Source organism: Anser anser (assembly GCF_964211835.1).
Source record: "Anser anser genome assembly, chromosome: 1".
Taxonomy (NCBI): Eukaryota; Metazoa; Chordata; class Aves; order Anseriformes; family Anatidae; genus Anser; species Anser anser.
Genome location: NC_139720.1, coordinates 103,769,266 through 103,796,092, shown reverse-complemented (window position 1 = coordinate 103,796,092; position 26,827 = coordinate 103,769,266). Strand labels below are relative to the sequence as shown.

At 48.4% G+C, this 26,827-nt stretch overlaps 1 protein-coding gene across 1 annotated transcript; it reads left to right on the top strand.

Annotated features, from left to right (window-relative positions):
* Positions 1–26,827, top strand: LOC310894954 (uncharacterized protein). Its single transcript, XM_083825685.1, has 11 exons — positions 1–2,097; positions 4,569–4,685; positions 7,094–7,186; positions 7,708–7,859; positions 8,084–8,217; positions 8,997–9,141; positions 19,270–19,597; positions 20,670–20,762; positions 22,446–22,615; positions 22,835–22,965; positions 23,241–26,827. The coding sequence occupies exons 1-11, from the start codon at positions 2,031–2,033 to the stop codon at positions 23,398–23,400; spliced, it is 1,590 nt and encodes a 529-aa protein (XP_083681811.1). The 5' UTR covers positions 1–2,030; the 3' UTR covers positions 23,401–26,827.

The following is a 26,827-nucleotide window of genomic DNA, read 5'->3' as shown; positions in this document are numbered from 1 at the left end:
CAGGGAGTGTAGTGACAGGACAAGGAGTAATGGCTTTAAACTAAAAGAGGGTAGGTTTCGATTAGATATAAGGAAGAAATTCTTTACTATGAGGGTGGTGAGGCACTGGAACAGGCTGCCCAGAGAAGTTGTGGATGCCCGATCCCTGGAAGTGTTCAAGGCCAGGCTGGATGGGGCTTTGGGCAGCCTGGTCTGGTGGGAGGTGTCCCTGACCATGGCAGGGGGGTTGGACCTGGATGGTCTTTAGGGTCTCTTCCAATGCAAACCATTCTACGAAATCTCGACATGAAATTTGAGAGCAATCATTTAGGTGTACATAAGTGCGACAGCAGGGCCCAGAATGAAGACAAAGAAAAGAAGTGAGAGGATGTTGGGAAGAAAAGCAGGCAGCAAAGAACATCTCAAGGGGCCAGGCTGTCCTGTATCTGCTTTTCTTGTTGTATAATGGAAAAGTCACTGTCTTTGCACACGACAGAAAAAGGAGAAGTGAAACTAGCTCAATACACATGAGACATGATGATTTTCCAGAAACTGATGGAAAGGAAATTCCCTGGTAAAGAAATCCATCTGTGTATGCCCCATTCTGTTTAGGGGCAGTATTTCTCCATAATTTGTTAAAATGTCCACTACATCACTCCCTTGCCCTTTACCTTCTCCCACATTGTTCTTCTCTGTTGTTCTTCTTTGCACTGCCTTGTCTACCCTCCACCTCTGTGCCGTGTGCTCTCCATGCTAACCCCCTGAATGCTAGCACATCTTTCTGGCCTGCTTTGAGAAACTTGCTATCAGCCAGACTAACCAGGCAAAGCTTCCTTCCTCATCCTTCAGGCTGATTCCTGCTCCTATCTGCTGACTGAGACCTTCTGACCATTTTTTTCCAGGGCAAACTGAGTCATTTGCATTTCTTCTCAGAAGTCTTTCTGATTCGGCATATACCTCAGCAGCCATCTCCCTTAATTAGCTCCCCCCAACCACTGCCCCAACTTGAAATCAGACTAAGCAGTAACCTGACCATTCTGCCCCAATGTAATAGAAGGTAAATGGACACAAATGACAGTGGTGGAGTAAGAAATATAAACAAACCCTTTTTAACCTCTGAACTGGAGTCTGATTCCCTGAAGTGAGCACTGCTCTGCACTTCCACAGGCTGTAAATCCGGTTGTGATAGAGTGTTATCTGTCTTTGCTCTTCCCAATAACTTCTCAAACCATCATCACTTCTAAAAAGAACCTTACTTTTCTTGTCCCCACATACTCCTAAGACATTATCTGCTTCTCCATTGATATTTCAAACTTTTGATTGTTTTCCATTCCTCTTTGCAGAGGCTGCAACTCCCAGTCTCTCCTCTACAGGAATAGTTCATTTGAGATTTAATCTAATGCTAGCTGCCAACTGTGGCTGACTTCCTAGGATGAGGCAAGGAATGGAATATTTGATGTAGCAAGTGCAGCTTAACCACAAGAGACAACCGAGGGCAGAATACATCTTATATTTCACTGTGCTGCAGGTTAAACTGGGCTAAGACTTGTACTAGCTGCAAACCTAAAGGAAAAGATAGAATTACTAACAGACAAACGAAGCAAAACATAAAGATAAATGAGGGAAATAAATCTTAAAAAAACAAACAAACAAACAACAACAAAAAAACACGACAAAGGAAGAAACAGGAGATCTTAAACAGGAAACCTATCAGCTAGAAACTGAGACTGGAATTTGAGGAAGGAGGAGTGCAACTTCCTTCTCAGTCACTAAGTTCTCATTTTTCTTTTCTTTCTCACAGTGCCAGGGCTGATTTTCTGGGCTAAAAAACCAAAGATTTGTTTAGAGTAGTTCTGAGCTCCCAGCAATTCTCATGTTTTTGCCATTGCTTCCAGTGTTGAGCATGGATGCCTTTGACAGCCAAAGGATGAATGAGCAATAGAAAAGGTTCAGCAACTCAGTGGTGTCTTCCTCTGGATCCAGGGACCTAAAGGGACAAGCTTTTATAAAACAAAACTACAAACGGGGATCGGTGAGCACACTGTGATTAAATGGAATCAGAAATCACCTATGCCGAAGTGCAGTTCAAGAATGCATCACCAACTGAAGAGGTTGAAGGTAAGGAACTGGTGCTTTTTTAAGGGGAATGGGACCTCAGAAGGAGGTGGACTGAAGAACAGGAAACAGAGTTTTTTCCTTCTGGGACTCTGGTTCATAGTTTGACAAATTGATGAGACAGATCTGCCACTACAAGAGCAGGAGACTGAAGGAATTTTAAAGTAAGATGCTAAAGGAATGTCTACAAGAGGAGAGGTGGGGATTGTTAGGTAGTCAGATTTGCAGCATGAATAAGGATGATTACTGACAATGCAACAGTAGATGTCAGGTGAGCATTCAGTAAAGTATTTGGGCTCCCTTAGTCCACTGGTTGCAACACCAATGAGCGAGAGTCTAGGATGGGTGCTACACAGTAGTAGTGCTTAATCCTGGTATGGTGCAGGTGGTAGCTGCCTCTTTACATGTTATCTAGGCATGTCTTGGATGAGAAAGTTATTTTTGGACAAATATCTAGTACCAACAATAGAGACTGTGGTTTATTACAAACAATCTGATCTGTTACAAAGGTGGAGGTGCTTCCATGTCAGTGAACAGCAGCAAATGAGCCCAAGCCCTGGCTGCTACAGCTCTTCCTTCTGACAAAATGAAGCTGCAGATTTTTGCCTGTGTAAAGACCATTAGAGAAAAATGTAGAGCGGGCACTTGTCCTCCACACCGTTTTGAGAGGTGGCACTGGCTGCAGAAACATACAGCCCCATGGCCCTTTGTTTATTGAGAAATGGTGCATGGAGAAGACAGACTTAAAAGTTAAAAGGAGAGATGGGCTTGAACAAAACACATTGAAATACACAGGGGAAGAATTATCTAAGATCTGGAAGAAGATCCATGTCTACTGGTCCTGAAAAATAATCAACGCACGAAACACATTTTTATTGCTATTTAAAAAATCATGGTTGTAAAGCAGTGCCTTTACTAGGCTTTGTGCAAATTCAAGGCATGTCCACATCAGTGTGCATACTGTACTCATTATGTCACAAGTAGGAATACACAGAGGTGTAGATACTCTGTGCTTGCCTCATGGCTTCCACCATTAGGTACAGGACCCTACACAAAAGTGGTGAAAGTATATATATATGTAAATGAATAAATAAATAAATAAACTATTCCTGCTACTAAGGATATTAAATTGCCAATTTACATCTTTACCTCCATCTTACAAGAGGCACCAGCTCCAGATTATTCCTTGCCTGCCCTGAGGCATGAGTAATGGCTGGATTCCAGGTCATGATCCAGGTCCCTGTTTTCAGCACAGACATAATCTGGCTGGAAACACATGATTTGTCCAGGGAAATCTGAGTCCTGACTGCCTGTGAATGTTTTTTCTGATAATGAAAGATGATGATTTTTCCCCTGCTGTAAAAGCCTCCCCCAGGCCTTTGGGAAGTAGTCAGAGGGCTTCCTTGAATAGCAGCTTCTGAAAGTCTTGCTCACTCATCATGTCTGGCAGGCACATGGGGTGGCTGGCAGACTTGGGCGTTTCATCATGAACAGTGAATGAGGTCTCTCTAAGCTTATCATTAATATCGGTCTCTTCAGAAACTTCTTCACTCTTGTTCTGCAGTGAGTGCTGCTGTCTCTTCACCCTCCTATTTGTCCTGGCTTGTGTACTTGCTACAGCCTAAAACTGTCTCCTAACAGGTGTTTGCTTCTCCTTCCCTGGGACCCATTCTCCTGCCTGCTCCCAAACCTCCTTGGCACTTGGTACAGCAATGTCTAGATGTCTAGACAAAAGTCAGGCTCCGGCAAGTGTGAATCTGAGTGGGATACTTTCTGCAGGCTGCTGGACATGTACCTCTGTTCTCACAGACACCCAGCCTGGCACAGCCAAGTTTTACCACAGAAAATATCTGAACCCTGGCTTGGAAACCAGAGAGGGAAGGGGCTTTTCCTAGGAAGTATTTTTTTTTCCTCTTCTGTTGATTCTGTACCGTCATACCTTTGCACATTTTTCGTTCCTTGCTCTTGTTCAGCTTATACCAGCCTTCCCATACACAGAAAGTCCAGAAAGCTGAAAAAGAACTGAAGCAGGTATAAAACATATTCTGTGGAGAAGTTTGCATGAAATTTTCATGTGAATGTCTCAAATACCATGGATAGAGCAATGCTGCATTCAGTAGCTTTGAGGTCAATTTGGAGACACATGGCTTCAATCCAGACTTTGAGGCCATGTGAAGGCTTCACCCCCCATTGCTAGCAATTAGCATTGGTAGCAATTACTACTGCTAGCTCACAAGAGTCACTGGGGCTGTGGACACTGGTGCTGAACCTGACCATCTCCAGAAACCTAACCTGCTCCAGAAGCCTGACCTGCTGCAGAAATCTGCTCCTCTCTCAAACTGTGTAACTTGCCATCAGAACTGAAATTGCGTTTTTTAGAGCAGTTCTTCCTTGAGTTGTACACCATTGGTATGTGGGCTGACTGAAGCATGTTTGACTGTGCTGTTGTGTTTGGTACATTCCTTCACTTGTAGTACCTCAGAAGAAGAAGAAGCAGGAGCAACGTACCCAGACATATCCTCCATGTCTCCCGTGGCTGATCTCATTGCTCCTCCTCTTGGTCTGCGCTGCCCTTGTTGTTGCTCTCCTAGGTGAGTATGTGCAGGCTGGTGACCAGGAGTTGGGAGAGAGGCTTGGGGGGTGTGCTGGGAGAAGGGTGGAGAAATCTGTCAGCAGAGGGGAACTTCTTCCAACCAGAAGGGAGATTCAGTAACTGTGTTCTCATGAGAAAGGGTGCAAACCCTATCATCAGGGAGTTTTTACGGGGTTGTGGTTGGAGAAAGATATTTCTTATTACCCTGTAACCCTTCGGGGAGCCTCATCTCTGGACAGCTTTCTTCAGCTTCTTCCCCTACCTCTTTCTTCATTCTTCTTAGCCTATGGGCAACCTCAAAGGCTCACATTTGAATTTCTCCACTGCATTCACAGTTCCCCTTCTGCATACTTGTTGCCTGTGCAGAGAACTGTTGTGAAGCAAGTCTAGCTGGCATCTACAGGCCTCACTGAACAGTTGCAAACTCACACCCCTTTTAAGTGTTTGTGGCATTTCACTGGAATAGTTCAAAAAAATGATTCTTGCACACACACCGGAGATTATGATCACTGGTTCGATCTCATTTTCTGCTAAGGATCATTCATGGCATGTTTACACACATTGTCAATGTAGGTGACAGAAGGTGTGCTGTCAGGATATATTGCTGCCCTTCCTTTATTGTCCTTAGTCCCCAAGTCCCAGCATTGCTTTGTTCCCAAATACATAACTTTTCACAATACTTTTTTGAATTTTTGGGGAGGCTTTGGGTAGGCTGTTAGAATCTAATACCTCCTGGCTTTTATTTTATTTTTTTCTTTTTCTTTAGGGATTCCACATGGAAGGTTTAATCTTTAATAGCAAATTCCCTTATTTGAAGTTAGTTGATGTTACATATGATTTTGATGTGGCAGAGGGACACAGCAATGTATTTAATCAAAATACGAGTACAAATCACACGTAGAAAAGAGTAGCAATTGCAACGCACAGTTGAATCACAATATAAATGTGACCCCATTACCAATCTCTGCCATCTGTCCACCATTGCAACACTGTGTATCCCCAGTGACCAAAAAGGAATATATGGGTTAAAGCCAGCTCAGGCTCACTGCTCTCCTCGGAGTTGTTCTTCTTAGTTGTTCGTTTTCCTACACTGTTTTGGGCTGAGCTGTGCATACCTTCATCCCATGCCAGGCTGGCTAACTTAGGAAATTATTGCCATCTTTTTGATCTTCTGAGGGGTGAACAGTTACTCAGCTGGTCAGTTCACTCAGCTGATATAACTGGTTGATTCACTCAGCTAACTAGGGCAAAGTCCACTCTCTGGTCCCATTTGTGCTGAGATAAGGTCACCTTTCATTGCAACGGCTGTGGTCAGTCACTGCAAACATTCTTCCCCGAGCTTTGTAATTGCCCCTGCCCAGCTCCTCTGAGCCTTCGTCCATTATAGGAGTTCACTGATCGCTCACAGAGGTCACTATGATTACTCTGCCCTCCTCATTAGTACCGTTATTTCTAAATGACACAGCTGATGAAAATAGACATCTCTACTGTCAATATTATCTATATTATCAATATCCCTGAGTGCTTGAGTTGGTGACAACTCCACAGTCCTTTGGGCTGTGAACATGGCCTGCTGACACCAGTCACCACCACTATATTATTTCCCATGAGCCAAATAGCAAGTCCCAAGTATTCCACCCTGGTTTCAGTAGTGAGAGGTGTATGCTGTTACCTTCACCTGGACTGTCTTTGCTGCTGCTAAAACAGGCCCATCTAATGTGTTTCTCATCCAAATTATTGCTGACATCTATGTCTAGCTTAGGAAGAGAGAAACGGTGTTGCTGAAGTGCTTCTTTTAATCCACTGTTTGTAAAGGGATTTAGATGGGTATCTCCACGGTAAATGCCTGTGGTCAGGTGGAATCAGTCCCACCCTGTGGCATGTTCTCTGTGTTATCTCCTCCCAGTGGTCCCTCTGCTCTCTGACATGGAAGATTGTCACTTTCTTTCTGTGAAGGCAGCCATACCACTGTTTTGGGCTTAGTTTTCTAAGAGCCATGGAGCAAGTAACCCCACACCTTCACCTCCATGGCATCCAAGGAAGCCTGAAGTCATCTGCTCAGTGCTGGGACAGACTCCAATAACAAACCACAGGCTTCCTACAGCCACCTGGGACTGCTCAGGTGGGTCCCAGGCTTTGTTGACTAGGTCATCCTGGCTAGAAATTGTCAGTCACTGAGTGGAGGATCCTTGCAGGCAGCTGTGGGATGCTGGGAGCAGAAATACTTGCTCCTTTTCCCTGACAGAATGTCAGTTACCACTTGAGAACCTGAAAGAGAGAGCCAGAGGAGCAGTGATGCTGAGTCAGTGCTTGGTGGGGAAATGCATAAAAAAGTGAAACACAAAAATGGTGTGGGAGAAGCACGGAGAAAGTGGTAACCCTGCCTTCTTTTCTCTCCCTTTCCAGTCACTCACATCTCCCGCAGTTGTGATGAGCCCACAGCCCTGCAGCTGAACCTCACAGAGTGGCACTGCATCTTGGCAGTGCCTCAAGGCAAAGGTCAGTAGTGCTGGCTAGGATGCAGGAGGTCTTTGGAATGAGGATGATGATTACTGGGGTCTGCTCTCACAGCAAGCAGCAACAGGAGCAGGCTCCAGAGGAGAGATGTGGGGAGAAAAAGGATTTCCTGCTAGTAGCCTAGGGGGAGGATAGGTCCGTGTTAAGAGTATCCTAGGAGGACACGGTGGGTGTGAACACACTGACAAGAACAGAAGGGATAGTATCATACAGTGGCGTGGGGAAGATTAATAATGGAGCAATAATAAAAGTGCAACTCTATTCAGGAAAACAAGCAATATTCCCTGCTGCTGCTCCTACAATCTTATGGGAGACTGTACAAGGAGGAGTCAAAACAGATCGCCAGAATGGCTTTGTCTTTGTCAAGGCAATACCTGAGAGCATGTTACAAGAATTACCGTGGATTTGTGTACAAAGAGCTCTCTTCTGATCATACCTCAAAACAATTTGAAGAAATACCTGCATTATCCTTGTTGTATCCTCTGTGGTCTCTCCCTGCACAGGGCGAGGCTGGAAGTGTTGTCCAGAGGGCTGGAAACGCTTTCAAGAAAGCTGCTATTACTTCTCAGCTGATCGGATGCGCTGGGATGACAGCCAGCAGAACTGCAGTGGGATGGGCTCCCACCTGGTGGTGATCAATACAGAAGCAGAGCAGGTAAGTGCAGGGCTGAGAGAGGGGCAGAGCAGCCTGGAGACAGGAGTGCCAGGCCTGGAGGGGCCTCAGCCCCTCCTGGCTCCTGCAGTGGAGGGGGGATGTCCTTGCTGCACCCACTCAGCACTGGCTCCTGTCTGCCACCAGCTGCACCCCACTGGGACTCCTGCCACCTCCCTCTGTTCAGTCCTGAACCTCATGGATGTTGTACTCTCTCTGATTTCCAGGATTTCCTCTATAAGGAAATAACACGACAGCTTAAATACCAGGGACAAGAAATCAATTTATACATCGGTCTGAGGGCACAGGAGGTGGGCCAGTGGCACTGGGCAGACCAGACTCCCTATAATGTAACAGCAGCGTGAGTATCCCATGACGGAGAGTGTTTGGTGTGGCTCCAGGTAGTGCAAGAGGGTGGAAGAGATGTGAGGGTGTCTGATGAGCATGAGAGGGATATGCCATGGCTGTCTGTGAGAGGACAATGGTGGAGCAGGCAAGGGCGTTGTAGGATACCAGGTTCCCACAGATCCATCCATGCTGGTTAGTGGTTAGCGATAAATTATCTGTGACATGACCATCGGTGCTGTAGGCATATAAGAAGCTGCATTTCATCAGGAGAAAGAGCCCTTCATACATGACGAGCCTTGCCTGACCTCCGTACTGCCCCACCATGCATGTGTGCAGGGATAGGCACGTGGTATATGTGCCTGTGTGTGTGCAGGTGTAGGCACGTGGTATATGTGCCTGTGTGTGTGCAGGTGTAGGCACATGCTGGGCCACTGCTGTGATGCTGCAGAAGCGATGGGGCGCTGGGAGAGTTCTCCAGGGCTTTGCTTGCAGATGTTTCTCCTGGAAGAGACACATCCTCTGCTGGCTGTGAAGTGCCTGGGGTGAGTTGTGGTGAGCAGCTCTGCCCACCAGGCCTGAACAGATCCCTGCCGTGTTGGTTCTAGGAAGAAGTCAGGTTTCCATGTAAGACTGCAGCCAGTGGGATTAGCAGAGTGAGAGGAAGGGTACGACTTCCGTCCATCAAACAGCATCTGGAATTTCTCCCCTCCAAGCGTTGTGTTCCACCTGTGGACTTTTCCAGCAATGTGCTTGCAGGGTGCACAGGGAGTAACATGTCTGTCTCTGTCTCAGGTTCTGGAGGCCTGGGGAGCCAAGTGATGCATCTGATGAGATGTGTGTCGTAATCCATCACAAGACAGAAAATCTCCGGAACTGGAATGATGTCCCATGCAGGACCCATTGTAATCGGATTTGTGAAACTGCAGCAGTTACTATATGATGGAGGAATCCTCATCCTGAGATTAGCAGCGAACTGGGAACAGCAGAGGGCTGTGTTGGGAGGGGTAGGGGAGCCTTGGAGCCTTTATCTTCCCTCTGCTGGGTGGGATGATGAGACTGGGAGTGATGTTGCTCTGCATCCAGCATCCCCTGTGCATATGTATTTCTGAAAGTACGATGACCCCTGAAGTGGAAGCAATAAATGCTACAAGAACTCTGCCTGTGCTTTCTCAGGCTGACCATCCCATCCCATGGTTGGTGAAGACAGATTTGGCAATGGAAGCTCCAGACAAGCATGGCAGGTGAAGGGTCATGTCTCGGAAAAGGGCCAATACCTTTCTTTCAATGCCTTTGCCTCCATGGGACTGACACACGAGGGTTCAGGGTCATTAAAGCAGTTCCTGGCCTCTTTTGTCATCCTCTTCTCTCTGTGTGGGTCTGGCAGCTGCTGGCTGAAAAGAGGTAGAGCTCTCCAGAAGGAAGACGGTGCAGGAATGCAAGAAGGATGTTCAGAGCTGCTATTTCCTTTGTCTCCTTGAGAAGAGGTGCCTGCTTCTTGCTGGGTCATAGAGAGTCCTGTTCAGCACTGGTTTTGCTGAACAAATACCGATTTCCTGTAAACCAGAAAATATAATATTACACCAATGAAAAAGGCTCTGGGCTCATTTCCCCTCTGCCTCTTTCCCTTTCCCTCTCTATGCTGAGGTATTTTGCATATGCACGTGCTTCATATCAGGCATGTTGCTGTGCCAGGAGAGAGCCATAGCTGAGTGCTGCAGTAGAAGTTGCGTACACCCAGTGAGTCTTAACGCTTCAGAGATAACCTGTGTGTGTAACGGACCTCTTGCACGCAGCCAAAGCTCTGGGAGAGACCAGGCACAGGAAACCAGCTGTGGGGTTTTTATATGTTGCCATGGCTGAAAGTCTTACCTGAGAGAGAAACATGAGCATGTGCCAGGAGTCTAACCTGCACATGGTTGACCAAGTGTGAGGACATGGCCCCAGCAGCAAAATAATTAGGTCCCTTGGTCACCCTTCCCACCTCAGAGCTAATCCTGGACTCAACAGATGCGGCGGCCGTCCTGGGAGGCTGACAGCTCAGTGGACCCTGTCAGGGCACACCTGCCCAGGCTGGACGATGCTGGAGAAGAGGCAGGAAGAGGCAGGGCGGCTGCTGCCCATGAGGGTCCCTCCAGAAATCCAATGCATATTGCCTTCACTTCCACCTGAGTCTTGCTGCGGACCGTGTGCCCCTGTGGCTCCCATCCTTCTCCACCCATTTCTGTTTCCTGGTCCCTCTACCCCCACCTCTGCCTCAGGAAGCATCATCTGCCTCGGTTCTCCCAAACAAACTGTGCCAGTTCGCCATGAAGTGCTGATGTGCATCTCCTGGCTGTGTTATTCTGTCCTGCCTATGAATGTGAACTGTCCCTCTGTGTCCCAGTGGAGGGGAGAATTTGTACTGGAGGAAAGGTGGCTGACCAGGAGAGTTGGCTTCCTAAACCAATCAATGGGAGTCGTTCTGCGGGTGGTGGCAGAAGCTGCCAAATCCCATAGCCCAGCAGACGCAAGGCAGCTGCAGTTCCATGTCCTTAGGTCCAGGCTGTAGCGAGGCTGAGTGTGTACACCGAATAGGCACAGATGCACACATTCACACAACGTGTATTTATACAGGTACAAGTATACATAGCATGCAGACAGACAGACAGATGAGCACTGCTGAAAACCACTGATGCAAATGTCAGCAGCAGCCTCATCCTATTACCCTCTCTGGCTGATCAGGGTGAAAGCTTGTCCGTGGAAAATATAAGCTTACATTTATACAGTATGGATCTCTCCAGCAGCTAGGCTTAGTCATTGAGTATCCAGTAGTTGGACCCTGGATTCCCTGGTTTTCCCTACACTCTGCCTCATGCATTGACACAAAGGGAAAAAGGTCTCTCTGGTAGCTGGTCAAGACTTCTGGTCTTCACAGTAGCAGACCCTCAGAGCCACTGGTCTGCCCAGGAGCAGGCCTGGGCACCTGGGCCTCTGCTCCATTCTCAGTGAAAATGTTTCTAGGGCTCCTCTACCTGGCATTGTTCCTTTGCTCCTTTGTGTTTGTGGAGAAGAACCTGTAACTTCATAAACTAACAGGCAGGAAGATGCTGGAGTCCTGCTTCTGAAATTATCAATCCACACTGGTTAACGAGGATATGTCCACAGGTGTACTATGGATGCTCGTAGGGATTTGACAATTCCACAGGACACTGACAATAAAGCAAGGCAAAATGAAGCACTGTCACAGACAGATGTCAGAAAGCAGTGTTCAGTGGAGGCCTCCAGCTAAACCCAATGCTCTAGCTGTGACCAGAACAGAACAATATACTTCTTTCCCCCTATGTCATGCATCTGAAGTTAATACACCTCACCTGGAGACCATTGTTTAATGAGATGTTTCCTCCCCTGTTTAGGGAGTTTAAAAGGGCAAAATTCACATCAGCAGGCCTTTGTTTTAGCATTAGTGGAATGTAATAGCCCACACTTTGCCTCCTTTTGAGCAGACACTGAAAAACTAGATAGGGAGGAAAATGAACCCAGTGGCGGTCTGCCTTGGTGATCTGGCTTCACCGTGTCACTTCTCAGAATGGCCTTCCCTGAGAGCTCTTGCAAAGGAGTCCTGGGGTGTGGCTTTCTTCCTGAGACACGCACAGTCTGAGGTATCATAGACCCAGACCCTGCCTTGGCCATTTCAAGAAGGGTAACCTGTGACAGTACTCTCTCCTGGCCCTGCACGTAGGGCCTCTTCACCTGCAAGCTGGAAAGCATCCTGTGCTGTGGCACAGCTCCCCCCCAGCCCCATTCTGGGAGCCTGGGCTCAGGTCTGACTGGAGGGACCTCCTTGTCTGGAGTCTTTAGCTAGGTTCCCACCTGTTTCTGCCAAGCAGGACTCTCACGCTGGGATAATTCTTAGCACGCAAGAATAACAAGGAGCAGTTTTCCTTTCTTCCCTCCTTCAGCAAAGAGCCAAACCACCAGAGAGAAGGTTGAGAGTGCAGTGGTAAAGCTGACTGAATGTGCCACAGCCATTGAATGACAGAGCTGAACCACAGTTCCTTCTGCTGCTGTGAAGAGGCTGTGGTGAGCAGCTCCTCCTGCCAGGACCAAACACGGCCCTCTTGTAGAAAGGCTGTAGAAAGAAGGCAGGTTTCCACATGCGACAGCTGCCAGTGGGATTAGCAGAGTGGGAGCACAGAGGTGAGTTTGTGGATGAATCAGCTTCTGGAAGGGTTCATCTCCGTGCCCCTCTGAGCCCTTGGCCAGCAGGTCCTGGACCTGGTTTTGCCCTACAGGATTCGACAGAGCATGCCAAAGAGTAGCAAGTCCTTGTCTCTGGTTCTGAAGGCCTGCGGGACTGACTAATGTGAACAATGAGACATATCTTGTAAACTACCAGAAGGCAGAAATACAGAAGAAGTAGAACAGACTCCCACATAAACGAGAGCCATCGTCTCCAAATTTCTGAAGCTGCAGCAAAAACTGTCTGGTGGAGGGAGCCTCATCCTAAGTACACCTGAGAGACCATCCATGACCTGACAGGAACACAGAGGATTTTTGTGGAGCTTGCAACTTCATTCTGCTCAGTAGGAATGTGTGAGTGGATGTAATACGGTCACACGACTGCTGAGCATCAACCTTCCTTCACCCTTCCAGGCTGAACAGTCCCAGCTTTCTCAGCCTCTCCTCGTATGGAAGATGCTCCCAAACATGTATGTTTGCCTTTTCAGGACATAGGAAACTTCCATCAATTACCACAGATGGTCAAAGACACTAGCATTGCAATGACATTGGCCTTTTCCTGAACCTTCTTTGGACACGTGGTTAGAGGTTCGATATGCTGCCTGGGCATCAAACTGCAGGGACCAATGCAATGTTGTCCTCAAGACTGCGGTGACTCTTCAGACAACAGGCCGTGTTCCCTCTCCGTCTTCTCGGTAACATTCACTCTGTGGCCTTCCATTGCTACAGAGTGCAAGGCTGGGTGTGCTGCACAACAGGCTGGAGATGTTTGCAAAAATGCTGCTAGTACATGTTGGCTGAGCAGATGTCCTGGAAGGAAAGCAGTGCCTTTTAGTGGCTGCTGTGCCTTTCAGTGGCCTTGGCAAACTGCACTCTCCTAAATGCTACTGGGACTCTCAGGGCTGTGGTGCTGTTCTTTAGTCCTTGAAAGCACAATGTAACCAAACACATTGGTAAGAACTTCCCATGGGATTCATTCTCTCTTTCTGTATTGTCACAGATGGTGGCACTTGCTCTGTGTTTTCTGCCTCTTGCTTTGTTGGTATTTCCTTCTTGAGTGCTAGCTTACAGTTGGCAGTTGCAGATAAGTCTTTCCCTTCAATTCATTCTGAACTCAAGAAAACTGGAAAGCAGGATCCCCAGGGGCTTCAAACTGATGCAGGAACTGCCAGCGACCTCTGAGGATGTGTCAGCTAGATCCATCAAGTTCATTCCTAAATGCGAGCACACCTGCTGATCTTTAAAATCACGGAATATCCTGAGTTGGAAGGGACCCACAAAGATCAATGAGTCCAAGCTGCACACAAGACCACTGTAAAATAAAACCATATGTCTGAGAGCATTGTCCAAATGCTTCTTGAGCTCTGACAGGCTTACTGCCATTACCACTTCCCTGGGGAGCCTGTCCCAGTGGCCAAGCAACCTCTTGGTGAAGAACCTTTCCCTAACATCGAGCCTGACCCTCCCCTGTCCCAGCTCCATGTCATTCCCTCAGGTCCTGTTGCTGTCCCCAGAGAGCAGAGCTCAGCGCCTGCCCCTCCACTCCCCTTGTGGGGAAGCTGCAGGCCTCCATGAGGCCTCCTCACAGTCTCCTCTTCTCAAGTCTGAACAAAACAGGTGACTTTAGCAGCTCCTCATATGTCCTGCCCTCTAGACCCTTAGCTATCTTCATGGCCCTCCTTTGGACACCAAGTGTTTTATGTTCTTCTTGCATTATGGTGCCCCAAACTGCACACAGTGCTTGAGATGAGGCGACATCAGCACAGAGTACAGCAGGACAGTCACTTCCCTCAACCAGCTAGCAATGCTGTCCTTGATGCACCCGTGGATATGGTTGGCCCTTTTGGCTGCCAGGGCACACTGTTGATTCATGTTGAGCTTACCGTTGGGCAAAACCCCAGATCCCTTTCCACAGGGCTGCTCTCCAGCCTCCTGTCCCCCAGTCAGTCCGTATAGACAGGATTGCCCTGTCCCAGGTATGGATTCTAGCACCTGCTCTTGTTAAACCCATGTTTGCTGTGACCAACGTCTGCATGGTCTTTCAAGATTTTTTTCAGTAACTCCCAGAATAACCTTCTCCGTAATTGTACCAGGCACTGAGGTGCGACTCTCAGGCCTGCTGTTATCAGGATCTCCTTTCTTGCCCTTCTTGAAAGCCACCACAACGTTTGTCAGCTTCCAGTCAACTGGGACCTCTCTCTCCAGGTTCCCAAAACCATTGGGAAATGATTGAGAGAGGTCTCACGATGATGTCAGCCAGCTCGCCGAGTCCCTGGGGATGAATCCCAACAGGCACCATAGACTTACATGAATCCAGCTGGATCAGCAAATTCCACCTCTGCTGTGTCTGTGTCCCACTTTGTGAGCTGACCATCCTCATCAAGTATCGGACCAATGTTTTCTCTGGTCCTCCTTTTGCTGTTAGCATATCTTACAAAACTCTTTTTATTGCCCTTGCAGTACTGGCCAGCTTCAACTCTAATTGAGCTTTGGCTGCATGAATTCTCTCCCTACAATGGCAAACAGCAACTCCGTAGTCCTCCCATGTCACCCAACCTCTCTTCCAGTGGCTATACACTTTTTCTGCCTAAGCTCTAGAAGAAGGTCCCTGCTCAGCCAAGCCAGCCTTCCGCTCCACCTGTTTGACTGCCAGCATTCTGGAATTGCCTGCTCCTGTGCTCTTAAGGGGTGGTACTTAGACACTGACCAGCACTGCTGGACCCCAGTGTCTTCAAAAGCAGTCTTTTTTAGTGCTTGGATCTCTGCCATATCTTTTCCATCCTGGTTCAGGCGGCTGTTTGCTCGACAGAGATCCTCTAAAACCAGGCACTTTTGATGCTCCCAGCATGTCATTTTCCATGTTGCCACCTCTCAAACAGGAGATGCAACCAATTCCCTGTGTGGTTTGATTACACAGAAAAGCCGATGAAGGTTTCTTTTCCAGCTTTGGGCTTTCAGCTTCCCAGACCACGAGTACCTCTGAGGGAAGCTGCATTCTGTGGCTCCTCCTGCAATCCTGAGTCATGCAAGACCCCTGTCGCTGCAGTATTTTCTTCTGTTCTGAGGCCCTGGCAACTCTGCCAGGTTGGAGCATCTATAAGCAGGGTTGGATGCCATGGGCAGGCATTCAGCTGTCATTCCTGGCGGTAAGGGGTAACGGCAAGCACAGGCCCACATCTTCAGCAGATGCGTGTTCCCTTGAGCTTCCTCACCGGCCCGTGGGTCAGCAGACTGTACGAAGTGGTGTGGACACACACAGAACCTGCACCAGCAGCAGGAAGCCCCTGTAAACAGGGGAACCCACACACCCAGAAAAGAGGATGTGTTCTCGTAAGCCGCACTTCCCGCAGCAGGGGTGAGGGCAGGGTCGGGAGCTTGTGCAAGTGTGTGTGTGATCACACGTCGGGGCTGGAGTTCTGGGGGCTTAGTTGCAGGAAGCTGTTTAGAAACCCATAGCTGTTTATTAATATGTTGTCAATCCATAATATTGCTGATGCTGACCCCAAATATAGGGATCGTGGGTTGCCATTAACTACGTGTCATTAATGTACTGCTTCAATCCTGATTAGACTTAAGCTGTGTGAAATGAGCAGATTTTCCCTGTAACAGTTCCATACCCTCTGCGTTTTCCTTCCTCATCAGCCACCCTCACCACACCTCCCATATGCACAAAGTCAGGTATATTACAGAGCAAGAACAAAGAGCACACATTCTCATTTTGGGGCATGAGTGGTACAATTCATCTTTGTTACCAAGCTTTGTTCTAAAATCTCATTTTAGAATCTCTCACTGTGCTGTGAACCCAGTAGCAAGTACCTTCCCGTAGCTAATTCCTTCTAGGGCAATACCAGCAAGCATGTTTATAGACCACCTTCCCAATGCAACAGCGCTGTTGGGATGGTCTGAGCCTTTTGTGCACAATAAAAAGAGTCTGCTTTTCTACACACAGTTTAGGTTTGTCCTCTTTTACAACCAGCTGTGTGCCCTGCTCTTCTGAGCCTTTGATGGATACACTTATGCTCATGTCGTTAGCTATCCCATTTCTTCCTCAGCACGTGCATGTCTGCCTGCCTCTTCACAGGGAGAAAGCTAGCTGATGGGGTGTGGAACAGCAGTGTCTGCGAGCCCACACCACTCAGCTCAGAGTGCAGCGAGGCCCAGCAGGGCTTCTTTATCCTTAGGGATATCCTTAGGGATACTTACATCCTCCAGAGTTTTCAATCAAGTCACCCCGAGCAGTGCTAGAAGCACCATGTGTGCCTTACGTAGTGGTGACAGAGTAAAGCTTCACGATCTGTAACAGGCAGGGATGCTGACATGATCTGGTGATCCCTTCTGATCTCCAGCCCCATAACAGCAAGACACATGCAACCCCTCCTCTCTGCTCAAAGCACCACCCTTTTTCCTCAGCAGTTAGTCAGAAACCATGTTGGCAACTTCCTGTGCTCTGGGTTACTGGGCTCAGGCCTTGCATGGGGACTTGCCCAGACTGAGCCACAGATGTGCCGTCCTGGGGTGTTCTGACTGCTTTTGTAGGCCCTTGTGAGTGTGTTTATTATCCCTTTGTCAGGAAATACCAACTGCACAGGCATTTTCACACACATACTCACCCACCAGGGAAGGAAAACCACCAGTACTGTGTCCTGTGAAGCTGACTGAAAATGTGCAGAAGGAGATGGTCTGAGCAGCAGTGGTTCTGTTTTTCGTCTGTTTTCCTTTGCCTCTATGAGTTTCTGTGTTGCAACTAGCCTCTTGTGAAATGTCCTGACAGAGAAATGATGAAAATTCCCCCGTCTCCATGTGCTGTGGGGAATACCCCAGCTATGACTCTATCTGCAGATCAGGTTAGAGTCTGTACAGGCTGCCCAGCACTGTGGGAGCTGCCCTAGCTCCTCCTCCTGCATGAGGAGGGCTGTGTTTGTGGCTGTACCAGTAAGGTGGACGGATTCTTGATGGAGAAGAGTGATGATGTGGTAGCGACAATGAACCAGCGAGGGAGAGTCATTCCTGGGACTGCAGGTAACCATAAAGCCTTCCTTTTTGTCCTCCTCTAGAAGGAGAAGGTGGGGGAAAATACAGGGCTGGGTTGTATAAAGGGCACAGTACCGTGGCTGGCTGCGTACCAGGAGAAAGACCCAGTGCCCATTCTCAGGGTAGAAACCATCTCTTCTGCGTGTCTGCTGCCACAAACACCGAGCTGGACTGTCACTCCTTTGAGTAAGTGACTACACGCTATTGCATATAAAAGGCTGGGGGACAGAGCCGAAATAAGGAGTTGGGTAGCTGAGAGAAAGGAGCTCTGAAGAGAGGTGAGGAGGAGGGAAGACGCCCATCTATAAGAAGGGCCGGAGGGCAGACCCGGGGAACTATAGGCCTGTCAGTTTGACCTCAGTGCCAGGGAAGCTCATGGAGCAGATTATCTTGAGGTTCATCACGCGGCACTTGCAGGGCAAGCAGGCGATCAGGCCCAGTCAGCATGGGTTTATGAAGGGTAGGTCCTGCTTGACGAACCTGATCTCCTTCTATGACCAAGTGACGCGCTTGGTGGATGAGGGAAAGGCTGTGGATGTGGTTTACCTTGACCTCAGTAAGGCTTTTGACACCGTTCCCCACAACATTCTCCTCAAGAAACTGGCTGCTCGGGGCTTGGACTGGCGTACGCTTCGCTGGGTTAGAAACTGGCTGGATAGCTGGGCCCAGAGAGTTGTGGTGAATGGAGTCAAATCTGGTTGGAGGCTGGTCACTAGTGGTGTCCCCCAGGGCTCGGTACTGGGGCCGGTCCTCTTTAATATCTTTATCGATGATCTGGATGAGGGCGTCCAGTGCACCCTCAGTAAGTTTGCAGATGACACCAAGCTAAGTGCGTGTGTCGATCTGCTCGAGGGCAGGAAGGCTCTGCAGGAGGATCTGGATAGGCTGGAGCGATGGGCTGAGGTCAACTGCATGAAGTTCAACAAGGCCAAGTGCCGGGTCCTGCACCTGGGGCGCAACAACCCCAAGCAGAGCTACAGGCTGGGAGATGAGTGGCTGGAAAGCTGCCTGGCAGAGAAGGACCTGGGAGTACTGGTTGATAGTCGGCTGAATATGAGCCAGCAGTGTGCCCAGGTGGCCAAGAAGGCCAACAGCATCCTGGCCTGTATAAGAAGCAGTGTGGCCAGCAGGTCTAAGGAAGTGATTGTGCCCCTGTACTCGGCTCTGGTGAGGCCGCACCTTGAGTACTGTGTTCAGTTTTGGGCCCCTCGCTACAGGAAGGACATGGACGTGCTCGAGCGAGTCCAGAGAAGGGCGACCAAGCTGGTGAGGGGTCTGGAGAACAAGTCTTACGAGGAGTGGCTGAGGGAGCTGGGCTTGTTTAGCCTGGAGAAGAGGAGGCTCAGGGGAGACCTCATCGCTCTCTACAGTTACCTTAAAGGAGGCTGTAGAGAGGTGTGGGTTGGTCTGTTCTCCCACGTGCCTGGTGACAGGACGAGGGGGAATGGGCGAAAGTTGCGACAGGGGAGGTTTAGGTTGGATGTTAGGAAGTACTTCTTTACCGAAAGGGTTATTAAGCATTGGAACGGGCTGCCCAGGGAGGTGGTTGTGTCACCATCCCTGGAGGTCTTTAAAAGACGTTTAGATGTAGAGCTTAGGGATATGGTTTAGTGGAGTACTTAGTGTTAGGTCGGAGGTTGGACTCGATGATCTTGAGGTCTCTTCCAACCTAGAAATCTGTGATACTGTGTGATACTGTGAAGTACAGAAAGGGAATTCAGCTAAAGACAGGGGTAAGGGAGGGCAACCAGGACGGTGTGCAGGGGACAAAAGAGGCGTGACAGGACAAGGAAAGTAGTGCTTCTTCTTTGGGGAGAGCGCAGGCATGGCTTGTGATAAAAAGCAAGAGGGCAGTCCCTGTGTTGCCCTACGCTGCAGGTGTGACCCCCTGCTAGCGACAGACAGCACGACCCGGTTACAGCACCTGCGGGACTTGCCAGTCCTTGGGACAGGGTTATCAGCAGGCTGTCAGGGCATGCAGCCCCTTGGCTTATCCTGCCTCCCAGCTCTGGGCCGGGGGATTTCCACTCTTGCCTTGTGTTTTTCAGCCCCAGCAGAAGGGAGAAGCTGTTCCCGCCTGAGCCCCTGGGTCTTCCTTGTTTCTGCCCTTGCCGTCAAAACTGCCCTTGTGACCGTCGGCCTCGGTGGGTTCCAGGGTCCCTTTACTTCCCCGGGGATGGAGGGAACGGTCGCCTGAAGTTGCCTGGTGTCAGGTGGAAAAAGAAAACCCTAGTCTTTGCCAGCAGGCGACTGCCGTGCACCAAAACAGCCTGTTCTGCTGCCCCTTTCCCCCGCTGCCCTCTTAGCTGGGGAGCAGCGTCCCTTCCACAGTTAGCAGGTAGTGTCCTGGCAGGGCCTTCCCACAGCTCCTCTCACTTCCCCACCTGCCCGAATAAAGCCAGTCCTGGCTGAAACCCATCAGCTCCTGCCCTCCCACTGCAACAGAGCCGAGAAGTCTCCTTAGTGCCAAACGACATCTGAGCAGGTTCCCCGAAGGCCGGCTGTTGGGTCTCCGTTCTCCTGGCCACATTTGTGGTCTCCCTCAGAGCTCCTTGTGACCATGTTGCAGCCGAGGAGCCAGCATGGTCTCCCTGGAAATACTGCTACCAGGGCTGCCCACGTTTTAGCAGGGTGAGGCGTAAATCCACCAAAATGCTCCAGCTGCATCCCACCCACACCGCCTGGAACAAACAGAAGGGAAATATGTTGCCTGTAGTGTCCTGGAGTATCGTTATTGCTCTGTGGTAACTCTTCTGTGGTGTTCAACTCCCTTGGGTGAGGCCTCAGCACTCAGCAGTTCTTCTCCTTCTTGGTATGGGTGCAAATGGTGCTCTAAAGCTGCAGAACACAGGAAGATTAAGAGGGAATGCATATTGATATTGCACCTTTATTAAGATGATCTCACAACTTCTTTGACCTTTTCGCGATCCCATCCTCAAAGGGTGTCTTAGCTGGGCTTTGTCAGCTGGGAAAATGAGTCTCTCAGCCAGCTGAGGAGAGAGGGGTTCATCTGAACAATGTTTGCCCAAGGGAGGGAGTGACCAGCAGTGGGGAAAGCTGTCTGCTCTTTTCCTTCAGGATACAATTTTCAGAGCTTGTTAATGTAACAGAGTCTTTGAGGGAGCTCAGCCAGAAGCTGGAGGGCAGGACAGCTTGCCCATGAGTGAGGATGAAAGGATGACAGTGGCGCCTTCCTTTTCTTTCCTCTCTTCCCAGTTGTTCTCTTTCACAGAAGCTGCGGCCAGTACAAGACTCTGCCTCAGAATGCTCCAGAGTGGCACTGCATCCCCAATGTACCTGCAAGCAAAAGTGAGTGATGCTAAGAGCCTTGGGAGTGACACTAAGCACGTCCCCCAAATTTATTCAGGTGTAAGTCAGCCTTTGAGTTTGGGAATGGGATTGTCAGCCAGAGATGGATTGCTCTAGGGAAGGAAGATGGAGACGTGAGGAAAGAAAATGCTATGTTGTACAATCTGACTTAGGATGCTCTGAAAACATGTCCTGGGCCAGTGGAAGAGGGTGGGTTGCTCCAGTTCCATCTTTTGATCACTCGTCCCATTCTCTGCCCACATACAGCCCCTCAGGTCCAGTCCATTTCACAAATCTAGCCAAAAGCACCTCATCTTTTTGTAAGGGATGGCTCAAGCCTGTGCCAGGGTTTCTGTTTCTACAAATGTAATGGTAAACCTTGATCTAATACAGAAGAACACAGGTAAATTAACAAAATTTTTCTACTTCTTCCACTCACTGGACACTACACTCTCTCCATTTGGTGCTAAGAATGGGATCTGAGACCCCTAAGATCAACTGCTTTGATCCTGATTAGATTTAAACTGCATGAAATGAGCAGATTTTCATTTCACAAAATCACAGAATTGTAGGGGTTGGGAGGGACCTGAAGGGAGCATCACGTCCAACCCCCTCCAAAGCAGTTTCCCTACAGCTTGTTGCCCAGGTAGGCATCCAGACGGGCCTTGGATATCTCCAGAGAAGTAGACACCACAACCTCCCTTGGCAGCGTGTTCCAGTGCTTGTTTGAGCGGATGAAAATGAGTTTCTTTGCATTCTCCTTACTGATCAGCCAACATCAGCTCCCCTCCTGTATGCACAAAGCCAAGTGTTTTCAGAGCATTAGGTTTTGGTTCCTCTATCGTCTTGCTTTGGACAGCAGCCTTCTGGGCATCTCCGTTCCCTATTCCTTTCAATTTTCTGGCCCCGTATCAGCAGCAGTTGGTTACAACATTTGGCAGTTGCACCTTGATTGCGTAGGTTTGCACTTAGCCCCCCTGGAGAGCTCCTGTCTGGGAAACCCAAGAAGACATTCCCTGTGAGGTCTGAGATTCAGGGCAAGCATCTTCAGCTCTGCTCAGTGTACCAGAGTGTATTTGTTGGTTGACTATACTGGATGGACTTGTTTGTTGGACATATTCTATATTGAGCTATATTCTGAGTGTGATATATACAGCTTACAGATAGAGCTATGTAACCTGAAAAAATACAACCTCGTGCTTAAGAGAATGTGCCTATGCTTTTCAATCCATCATGTGACTTTCTGTGTGTATGGCAAATTTCTAGGAAAAACATGGCTTGTGTAAGAAACTACCTGTGTTGGCAGTAAGGCTGTCAGACTAGTTTACTGTGTATGTTTGTTACTGGGTATGAGTTGAGAGCTAATCACTTGGACAACGCTTTTCTGATGTAAGTGTTCCCAGAGGAGTCCTGCCAGCTACTTCCCATCTCACTTCCTCGGGAACGGTAAGGCAGAAACTGCCGCTCTCCCCAAACAGAGCTTGAATGGGCATGATAGAACAAAGTAAAAAGCACTTCAGGCAGGGGCCTTGTGACAGGCTGTCAGTGGTGCTCTTTGTGGAGCACAAAAGAGATCATTTGCCGCTGTCCAAAAAAGAGGCGCAGTTCAAACCCCTTCCCTGATACTTGGGGTTGTACGCTGAGCTCACTGAGAAGAGGCACAGCGCATCTTGTTCAAAACAGGGTCTTCTTCCCCTGTGGAGGACAGCTGGAAGTGCTGTCCAGAGGGCTGGAGACGCTTTCAAGAAAGTTGCTATTACTTCTCAGCTAATCGGATGTCCTGGGATGAGAGCCAGCAGAACTGCAGTGGGATGGGCTCCCACCTGGTGGCGATCAATACAGAAGCAGAGCAGGTAAGTGCAGGGCTGAGAGAGGGGCAGAGCAGCCTGGAGACAGGAGTGCCAGGCCTGGAGGGGCCTCAGCCCCTGCTGGCTCCTGCAGTGGAGGGGGGATGTCCTTGCTGCATCCACTCAGCACTGGCTCCTGTCTGCCACCAGCTGCACCCCACTGGGACTCCTGCCACCTCCCTCTGTTCAGTCCTGAACCTCATGGAGATTACATTTTTTTTCTAGGAGTTCCTCTTCAGCTCGGTGAAAGGACTAGTTACGAACACCTATGAAACAAAATATTACATCGGCCTGACTGCTCACAAAAATGGGCAATGGCAATGGGTGGATCGGACTCCATATAATAAGATGGCCTCGTGAGTATCCTGAGAGAGTGAGGAAAGTCCTGCAAATCACAGCCCTTGGTCCAAGGGACCAATACACGGTGTAAGGCAAGGTCTGTGTCATTGAGGGGTTTCTGTCCCTAACTGCCCTGAAAAGTCAGGGAGACACAAACAGTCTTTTTGCCTTTCCAGAGCTCCCGATCTGTCACATTTTTGTTCGCTTTTGTTTTCCACAGCCGTTTGAGATGACTTCACCCCAACTGTCATGCATGCCAATGCATTCTCAATAGGGGAACTTTCTTTTACAGGTTCTGGAAACCTGGAGAACCCAATTTACTCTTTGCAGAAAAATGTGCTGCAATTCATGTCAAGGGAAACACGGACTCCAACACATACAGTAACTGGAACAACATCCTTTGCTCTACAAGTTGCTATCGAATTTGTGAATTGGCAGTCAAATTTGTCTGACGAAGGTGTCCTGGTTTTGGTTGGGATGAAGTTAATTTTCTTCATTGTAGCTTCTATTGTAGCGGAACAATTTCTCCCTTGGAAAAGAAGATGTATTGTCTAAGTTTATTTAAGGATCCCTATAATCAACTATCATTTATGTAGCACAGGACAAAAAAAAAATCTATGTTCAACGTTTAACTTAGGCTCCATTTGATCGGGGCAAAATGCTCTTTCTGGAAGAAAGAATGGAAATGAGGCAACAGAAAGTAGCCTTAAGTTGTCCTTAGGTGATGTGACCACATATGGATAAAAAGGGTTAGGGTACTTCATCAGGAAAGACCACTGAAGACCACCAAGTACCCCCAAAGAAAAGAAGGCATGAGCAGAAGGGCCTGAAAAGGAGCCAAGAAGGATGATGCCACAGAATTATGTAACTCATGTAGATTAGCATTAATATGTATTTAATTGATAGGATATGTACGAATTTACTGTAGCAAAGAAACCAGCACTGGGCGTGCTTGACTTATGGAAAATCCACCAAGCACCCAGGTCTGAATAAAAGCAATATCTCTCCTGAGTGTGTGAGAATTGACCAATTACACACCAGGTAAGGGATCTATATTTTTGGACGACAGTATGGTGACACATTTTGGATTCAGGAAGAAAATAATGTTGACAACAAACTGAGTAGTTGCTGAGCAGTGCTTACACAGAGTCAAAGACGCTTCTGCTTCTCATGCTGCCTGGCTAGCAAAGAGGCTGGGGAGTTACAAGACGCTGGAAGAGGACACAACTAGGACAGCTGACCCAAATGGACAAAAGGAATGTTCCATACCGTATAACATCATGCTCAACAATAAAACCTGGGGCAGTTGGCCAGGAATGGGAGGGCTGCCATTGTTCAAGGACTGGCTGGGCATCAGTCAGGTGGGTGTGAGCAATTGTGTTGTGTGTCACTTGGGTTCTCTATCTCTCTCCCTCTCCCTTCCTATCCCTCTCAATCTCCCTCTTTTCCTCTCTCCCCCTCACCCTCTCTCGAGCTCTTTCTCACTCCCTTCTGCTCTCTCCTTCTTGCACTCTCTTTCTCTCTCTTTTTCTCATTCTCTCTTTCTTGTGCTCTCCCTTCCCTTCCCTTTCCCCTGGGAAACTGTCCTCAGGAATAAAGGGCATTTTGCTTAGACCATAAGAGCTCTTTATTCCCACATGCAGGAAATTGGGAAAGGAAGACAAGAGACCAGCATGGCTGAGTAAGGACCTCTTGGTCAAAGTACAGTGTAAGAAAGAAATGCATAGGAAGTGGAAGCAGGGACAGGTATCCTGGGAAGAATACAGGGGTACTGCCTGGTGTGTAGGGATGGAATCAGGAAAGCTAAGGCACAGTTGAAGCTGAACTTGTTAAGGGATGCAAAGAATGAAAAGATGAGTTTTGACAGGTACATGGGTCAGAAAAGGAAGACAAAAGACATTGCACCAGCTCTGAAGAAGGAGATGGGATCTGGCAACAACTGACATAGAGAAGACTGAGATACTCAACATTTGTGCCTTGGCTTTCACTAGCAGCTGTTCTTATCACATCTCTCAAGTCCCTGAATCTCAAGGTAAAGACTGGTGGAATGAAATCCCATCCATTGTAAGAGAAGATGGTTCAAGACTATCTGAGGAAACTGGATGTACACAAGTGCATGGGATCCAGATGCATCCCAAGGTCCTGAGAGAATAGGCCGACGTAATCACTAAGCCACTCTCTGTCATACTTGAAAAGTCATGGCACTCAGACAAAGTCTCCCCATCAGACTCCCCATCAACTGGAGAAAAGGGAAACATCAGACCCATTTTTATAAAGGGTAGAAAAGAGGACCCTGGGAAGTAACAACCAGTCAGCCTCACCTCTGTGCCTGGGAAGATCATGGAACAGATCCTCCTGGAAGATATGTGAAGGCATATGAAAGACAGGAAGGTGATTAGAGACAGCTCACATTGCTTCACCCAGGACACATTGTTCCTGATTAATCTAGTGGCCTTCTGTGATGGAGTGACTGCATTGGTGGAGATTGACTGTTGTCATCTACCTGAACATCTGTAAGGCCTTTGGCACAGTTCCACACATTTTTGTAAATTGAAGAGAGATGGATTTGATGGACTATTCAGTGGATGAGGAGTTGGCTGGGTGGTTGCATTCAAAGAATAGCAGTCAGTGACTCAATGTCCACATGGAAACAGCAAGCTCACAATCCTGGACTTTATGAGAGCAGACTTTGGCCTTTTCAAGGATCTGCTTGGTAGAGTACCAGTACCATGGGATAAAGCCCTGGAGGGAAGAGAGGCCCAAGAAAGCTGATTAATATTCAAGGATCACCCCCTCTAAGCTCAGGAATGATGCATCCCAATGAAGACATCAGGCAAAAACGGCAGGAGGCCTGCATGGATGAGCAAGGAGTTCCTGGCCAAACCCAGACATAAAAAGGAAACCCATAGAGAGTGGAAACAAGGACAGATAGCCAGGGAGGATACAGACAATGTCCAAGCAGCCAGGGATAAAGTTAGGAAAGCTAAAGCCCAGATAAAATTGCATGTGGCCAAGGACATCAAGGGCAACAAGAAAGGCTTTTACAATTACCTAGTGACAAAAGGAAGACTAGGGAAAATGTGGGCCCTCTCCTGAAGGAAACAGGAGACATGGTTACATGGGACAGTGAAAAGGCCAAGGTACGGAATGCATTCTTTGCCTCAGTCTTTACCAGCAAAACTGGCCTTCAGGAATCCCAGGTTCCAGAGGCCAGGCTCAATAGCTGTAGCAAGGATGATGTATCTTTTGTGGGAGGGGATTGGGTCAAGGAATACTTGAGCAAACTGGACATTTGCAAGTCCATGGACTGTGATGGGATGCACCCATGAGTGCTGAGGGAGCTGGTAGATGTGATTGTGAGGCTGCTCTATAATCTTTGCTCAATCATGGCAAGTGGGAGAAGTGCCCAAAGACTGGAGGAAGGCAAATATCAACCCTATGTTCAAAAAGGGCAAGAAATAGGACCCAGAGAAGTACAGGCCAGTCAACCTGACCTCAGTCACTGGGAAGGTGATAAAACAGCTAATCCTCGAAAACATTTCCAGGCACATGAAGTAAAAGACAATCATCAGGAGTAGTCAGCATGGACTTACCAAGGGAAAATCATGCCTGACCAACTTGGTAGGCTTCTGTAAGCTCAGTAAAATTCACAGATGACATGAAACTGTGAGGAGTGGAACTGGGACTCACCAGAAGGCCATGCAGCCATCCAGAGGAACTTTGACAGGTTGGAGAGGTGGGTTGACAGAAATCTCATGAAGTTCAAGAAGGAGACGTGCAAAGTCCTGCACTTTGAGGAACAACACCAGGCACCAGTACATGCTGGAGGCCACCAGGCTGGAAGGCATCTCTGCAGAAAAGGACCTAGGAATTCTGGTG